Below are 6721 nucleotides of genomic sequence, written 5' to 3'. Positions count from 1 at the left end.
ACATTTGCGGCGTTTTTCGAAATAAACGGCGCTATAGACCATGACCTTTAGCGGCGCTTTTCCCACAAACGCCGCTATAAACCACGACCTTTAGCGGCGCTTTTCCCACAAACGCCGTTATAGACCATGACCTTTAGCGGCACTTTTCCTACAAACGCCGCTATAGAGCACGACCTTTAGCGGTGCTTTTCCCACAAACGCCGCTATAGATCATGACCTTTAACAGCGCTTTTATCACAAATGCCGCTAAAGAAGAAACCTTTAGCGACGCTTCTCGCAAAAACGCCGCTAAAAAGATAACCTTTAAAAATTAATTAATTTTCTATGAAAATTTTAACTTTAAAACTAAATATAAAAATTAATTAATTTAGTTTTAGAATTTAAAATAATAAATTAATAACACAATTAAAATCCAAAAGTTAGAACTCAAGTTGTCGTAAATATTAAAGTAAAAATAAAAATTTAGAATCAAAACTAAAATAAATAATACATGTGAAAAACAGACTGACTAGTTGAACCTGCCTATAACTATCCACATTGCAAGGTAATAAAAAATACAATGCATTAAATTGTTGAACCTGCCTAGGTACAATCTGACAGCAGAATAACACATTAAATTGTTGGATTAAACATGTAGATTACATACTAATGTAGACCAAAAAATTTTCCTTTTCCTTCTACCCTTAAATCTAGAGATAGCAAAAACCAGGACCTAACACTAGCAAGTTCAAATATATCGCTAAAAGAAACACAGCTTTAGCTCCATCCAAATGTACTTTCAATTCTCATTTCAAATTCTGCTTCAATATATTGGATGAATTTCCCCACTGCATGATGTTAGGTGATCAAACAGAGTACTTTAAAACTGCAAAAGTAAGAAGCAAGCATCCTCACTTGATAATCTGAAGGGTTGTCTTCATCACCACTTGGTCCTCTAAAAGGAAGTAGCCTAGCTTTAGGTTTCTCTAAAGAGAAAACAACAGGAATTCCACCCTCAATCCCATAATCTTTCCTTAAACGGTGTCTCACCTAGAAGCAAAAATTTGAGAAAGAGTAAAGTGAATGATAGCAGGAAATAAACCCCTAAACAATGTCTTCTTAATGCAATAGATAAACAAGAGTAAAATTGGATATCCAAAATAACAAATACAAGCATAAGATATTAAAGTTTTTCCAAACCAAATAAATTCCAATTGGACAAGGCCCCAAAGTAAACACCAATCATAAGATCAGCAACCACCAGAAAACTGCAGTAGCAAGTGTAGATTCAAAAGCCACAGACGCAAAGAGCCACCATTTTAGAATGATTGACAACTCCAAAACAACTTCACCGTATTCAGAATCAATAATATAAAATGCCAGAAGCTCAAATCACAATAAATAATAAAAATACAAAAACATAAATATTTCATAACCCAAAGCTACTGATACTAAAATAAAATACGTATCTAGAAGCAAAACCTAACGTTCGTACATACTAAGTAGCAAAGCTGATCCTAATCCTCTATTACTGAATAAAGTAACCAAAGAATCTTAAACATCTTAAATATATATAAAAAGTACTGCCAAACCCCTAAAATATTGGAAAGAAGCAAAAACTTTAGATAATTAAATTCCTTGAGCAATTTTTTTACACTCGACATAAAACACAATGTTGGACTCAACAATAAGCACCAAATCTTCCCAGTATTTTCCATCATTCTGCCATTAAAAAATCCTATTATTAACCCCTCAATTTGACAAACAACGTAAGTTTAAAGACTAAAGAGGTGAAAAATAAATGGAGAGCTAAAATCAATACATCAATTAATATGTTGTAAATCATTTAAATATTTCGTATAAAAAAAGTAGATAAAAACTTTAAAACTAAAAATATATAAAAAATGAAAATTTATTTTTATTTTTCTAATTGAATTAGATATATCTTCTAAAAATCAACTTGTTCCAAATATACATCATTGAAAAGAAATTAGAAAGTTCTGGAGCATGTTACATACATATAGTCAAAATATATTCTAAACTAAATATATAAACATTTTATAAATTAATTAAAATAAAATAAAATCTTATGAAACCAGTGCCTCAAAGTTGGGGCAATCCCAGATTTCAATGACCTCCAAATGGGTAAGAGCAACCCAGACAGAGATCCCTCACATTGCAATTTCCTCTAATTTCAGACTTGTACAGCAACTCAGCCAGAAATTTAAGAGACGAGAGGTTTTGTATCCCTTTAAACAAAATATTTCAATGCCTTAGCAACCAAAGAAGTGCAAGAACTGAAGCGAATTCCAATTACCAGGTTGAATTTCCTCTACGAAGATGAGGTTGATCAGACAGGCACTTGAAGCTTTGAAACATCAAATAATCTCTAAATGTCAGTAAGCTCTGAAGCTTTTGGATAGACTTTGGAAGTGTCTACTCAAATTCCGCCACCTAATCATACAACATTCATACTCTCACTTGCATTCTTACCATTTGTTCCTATAATGCACAAACTAAACTGAACCAATGATCAATTGAACCATAACACTTCACCTTTTAGATTTGTTTGACAATTGTGTTGTGTAATATAATGAATTCCCATTATCAAGGTATTGACATACTCATGATGACAAGAAATGTAAAAGGAGAAAGAGCAGGGAAATGAAAGTGGGTGATCTAACATGTAATAATAATATAAACAAGAAGATACAGCTTTAACAAATGAAGAAACTAAATGAGGAAATTGGTGTCTAGAAACAAAGTAAGGGAGAGAGAGAGAGTTTATCCCCAATCCACAAAAGGAAGAGGTGGATATCCATCCTCAGGTGGGGGCTTTAAGGATGGAGGCAGATTACCCCACGATATTGCTATACCATTTCCATTTCCCTCTACACCACCTATAACAATATAAATAAAACCCATCCTTACTTGCATTGCACTGCATAAACAAATATGAATTAATAAAACAGAGGGAGAAAAAAAACACCTGGTGGTGCAGTTGAAAGTGGAGGATTTTGGGTCCGAGAATCATTGTTGGGATGGAAGTATTTACAGTTATCTCCGTACTGGAAAAATCCCTAAAACAGGAAAACCAAGTGCACTTGAATATTATATGATTGAAGTAAAAAATAAACAAAAATGGAATTCCAAGAGGAGAAGAGAGGGATATTTACTGTATTAAGGAAGCGATTGCAAACGCCTTTCGAAAAGGGTGGTACCGAGGTTTGATAAAGATCTGCAATCACAAACATGTGAATAAAAAGCAGGAAGTAGGGAAGTTGGGAGAGACGCCTTTCGAAAAGAGTGGTACCGAGCTTTGGCACGGAGGTGCTGGAGGCCTTGCAAGTGGCGTTTTCGAGCAGCAGGAGTGTCTTGAAATTGCTTATCGCAATAGTCACAGTAATACTTCCCTAGCGGCATTCCTCTCTCTCTCTCTCTCTCTCTCTCTCTGTGATACTTGTTCTATTACTAATACTAGTCCATAACTGGAAGCCAAATCAGAGTAAAAGGGGAAAGGTTTCGGTAAAATTCTGCCGCAAAGCCCGTCGTTGCCGAAAAATGAGGAAGGGTGTAAGTTGGGAAAAATAGCTTTCCAAATTTGGGCTTTAAGAATTGGGGCTGAGGAAGAAAAGATAGAAAAGGGCATGGAGTTAAAAATTTTAAAGGACGATATGGGGTTTCAAAGGGGGGAAATTAGGGATTTTAGGGGGAAAGTTGGGATTTTGGGGGAGGGGATTTTAAGTTGATTGGAAGGCTGGGATTACCAAGAATCTGCCATTATTTCCAATACTGCCTCAACAAAATCGTACTTAAACTACTCCTCAAAAAAGACCTAAATTGATTTGCTTCTTTCGAGAGCAAGATCTCAAGTTACCTAGCCTGTGTCTATAGGCCTTAGCACGGCACCTTGCGCTATTTTGTCTTCATTCTATACAAACGCTGCTCTGTGTCTAAATTTTGTTGTAGGTATTCGGTCGAATCCCACTTGTATCATTCAATTCCAGTCCAACTAATCCAGCCTTTTCAGAATTAGATTCAATTTATGAGCATACTGCACACTCATCTATGTCTAGAGAATGTACGCATATAATGGGAAAATAAAAACAATTGAATGAACTAGTATATTAAATCAAATATATACATCATCAATTAGTGAAAATAAAAGTTTCATCATGTAATCCCAATCTTATGAGATTTAATTTGTAATACTCGATTTTGGCCCGGGTAAAAAGGCCCAAATAAACAGTCCGATTACAAAAAAAAAAAGAGGGCCCAAACCCCAGACCCAATTTTTGTGAAAGAACAGTGGCCAATAATATGTAGCCCAAATGCCCAAGACGATAGTCAGAAGCCCTAGGGTTTCTAGGGAAATCCTCAAGCCATAGCGAAGCATCCTTCATGATCGTAGTACCTGCAGATCAAGAAGGAAAGCAAGATATATGGAAAGGAAAAGATTTGCAAATCAAATCAATGTAATGGAAAGAAATCAAAAGATTGAAAATCAAATCAAAGCAAAATATAGAAGGAAATCAAGAGATTAAGAATCAAATCAATGTAAACATAATTTTATTTTTATATTTTTTATATATTATTGCTATATAAAGCCATTGACGATACTGTAATGGGGATCGAAAATCAATACAAAAAAAAAGTTATTATTTTCATAGCAAATAAAGTACCAAAGAGCAAAGATCAATCAAAAAATCAAAAGGTTGATAGTTTTTTTTCGAATTTCAGTTTCTTTTCTATTTATTTTACCCGAATCTTTTTTTCATTTTTTTAAATACACGAAAAGGGAGAAAATGAATTCTTACTTGGGGGAAGGAGACGAGAAACCCCATTTGCTCCGATCAGATCGGGGTTGAAGGGGCTTTGAATCCATTGAAGCGGCGGCGGTGGTTGACTGTTGGAACCCTAGCAGAGGAGGCTAGGGTTCATAAGTTTTGTTTTTTTTTATAAATATGGCAGAAAGTGATTTTTTTTTTGTTTTAAAATGTTGCTTTTATAATAAAATTGAAACGGCGCCGTTTAAGGGGGCAAGATCCGCGCGTTGACCCGACCCGGACTCAGGATCGACGTGTTTTTATGCGGAGGGGCAAATTACTCTTTTAGCCCCTCTGCCTTTTAATATATTTTCAATTATTTTTTTATCTTTTAAATTTGCCCTTCAATTTATTTTCAATTTCAATTTAGCCCTACTGGAACGATGTCGTTTTAGAGGAGAAGGGAAAATTTCCCTTCCAGCCCCTCTATGTAATCCGCGCGTTTAATTTAATTCTCCAGACTTTATTTATTTATGAATTTGCCCTAGTTTTTTTTATCACAGTTTAAAATTAGTCTTTTTTTTTTAAATTTAATTAATTTCAAAATATTTTTTTTCTTTCTTTCCTTTTAAGCTTATATGTGTAATTATTATGTTTATGATGTATATATTTGTTACCTTATATATATATATACGTATATATATTATATTTCTATACATATTTTATAATTTATATATATATATATATATACATATATGCAATCATTATCTTTATGGTCTATATTTATTAACTTATATATATATGTACGTATATATATTATACTTTCTACCCATATTTTTATAATTTCTATATATATTTTCTTTATTCTCATAAATGTATTATATATAAATATTTTTATATAAATTTTATAGCTTTTTTAAAAAATTTCAATGTATATATTATGCGTTTTTCCTTTATATTTTTGTTCATTTGTTTGTTGATTTATGTTTTCATATTTTTTGATACTTTGCATATCATTGGTTTTTTAAATTTTTATTTATTTATTTGTTTATCTTATTTATATACAATTGACGTATTTATTATTGTTATTTGTAATTGCAATATTTATACATGCATTCAACATAACATTACATCATTTTACTCAATTTTAAAAAATAGAAAGTTTTCCAAATTGAGATAATGCTCGTATTTAGAATTTTCAAGGGAATTGAGCCCTAACGTATTGGGTTCTGATTTTCTTTGTTAAATCCAATAATCGAGCATTTCTCTTTAATCAAAAAATAAGAATTCATTATTGGGAATTCAACACGTTGTGTCCTAACGTATTGGATGTGACGCATTGATTTCTCGAAATGAAAATTTTTTTTATCATAAAGGAAATATTCCGAATTTGGGATTTTAAAAGAATTGTGCCCTAACGTATTGGGTGTGATTTCTTAAATCTTGGATAAGTGGATGTTCTTTTAAAGTAAAGGAAATATTCCGAGTTTAGAATTCTAGAGGAATCGTGCCCTAACGTATTGGGTGTGATTTCTTAAATCTTGGATAAGCGGATATTCTTTTAAAGTTTTATTGTACAAGTATTTTAGCCCAATTCATTTTTTGGGGAAAATTAAAATGCTGTGCCCTAACGCATTGGGTGTGGTATCTTCTTTCTCTGAAATAATAAAGGTCTTAATACGTAGCCTTTTAAGTTTTGCTAAGGATTACGTTTTTCCAAATTCTCGACCTTAAGACATTAATTAATTATCTCGACCTTAAGACATTAATTAATTAACTAGGTACCAATTTTTGGGCGTTACGAGGGTGCTAATCCTTCCTCGTACGTAACCGATTCCCGAACACGTTTTCTAAACTCGTAGACCAAAGCTATTTTTTAGGTGATCCAATCACACCCTAATAAAATATTGGTGGCGACTCCCAATTTTCATTTTTTTAAGTCAACAACCCAAAATTTTTTGTTCTCAAAAAAATGG

At 32.8% G+C, this 6721-nt stretch overlaps 1 protein-coding gene across 1 annotated transcript; it reads right to left on the bottom strand.

Moving 5' to 3' along the window:
• Window positions 1–505: 505 nt before the first annotated feature.
• Window positions 506–3759, bottom strand: LOC105798819 (zinc finger CCCH domain-containing protein 3). The gene is made up of 4 exons (XM_052633677.1): window positions 3266–3759; window positions 3156–3207; window positions 2969–3059; window positions 506–2879 (listed from the first exon to the last, which is right to left on the bottom strand). Exons 1-4 carry the CDS (start codon window positions 3400–3402, stop codon window positions 2764–2766), a joined length of 396 nt encoding a protein of 131 aa, XP_052489637.1. The 5' UTR covers window positions 3403–3759; the 3' UTR covers window positions 506–2763.
• Between the last annotated feature and the right edge of the window lie 2962 nt (window positions 3760–6721).

The sequence above is a fragment of the Gossypium raimondii genome, chromosome 7 (assembly GCF_025698545.1).
Source record: "Gossypium raimondii isolate GPD5lz chromosome 7, ASM2569854v1, whole genome shotgun sequence".
NCBI lineage: Eukaryota > Viridiplantae > Streptophyta > Magnoliopsida > Malvales > Malvaceae > Gossypium > Gossypium raimondii.
The sequence above is the reverse complement of the archived record's forward strand: the minus strand, read 5'-3'. Positions and strand labels throughout refer to the sequence as shown.

Excerpts from the sequence above, each read along its gene's own strand:
- LOC105798819 (XM_052633677.1), bottom strand. The coding sequence starts at position 3,402 with ATGCCGCTAGGGAAGTATTACTGTGACTATTGCGATAAGCAATTTCAA. Across the intron at positions 3,060-3,155 it reads GCAATCGCTTCCTTAATACA|GGATTTTTCCAGTACGGAGA; the intron begins GTAAATATCCCT and ends TTCCTGTTTTAG. Across the intron at positions 2,880-2,968 it reads ACTTTCAACTGCACCACCAG|GTGGTGTAGAGGGAAATGGA; the intron begins GTGTTTTTTTTC and ends ATATTGTTATAG.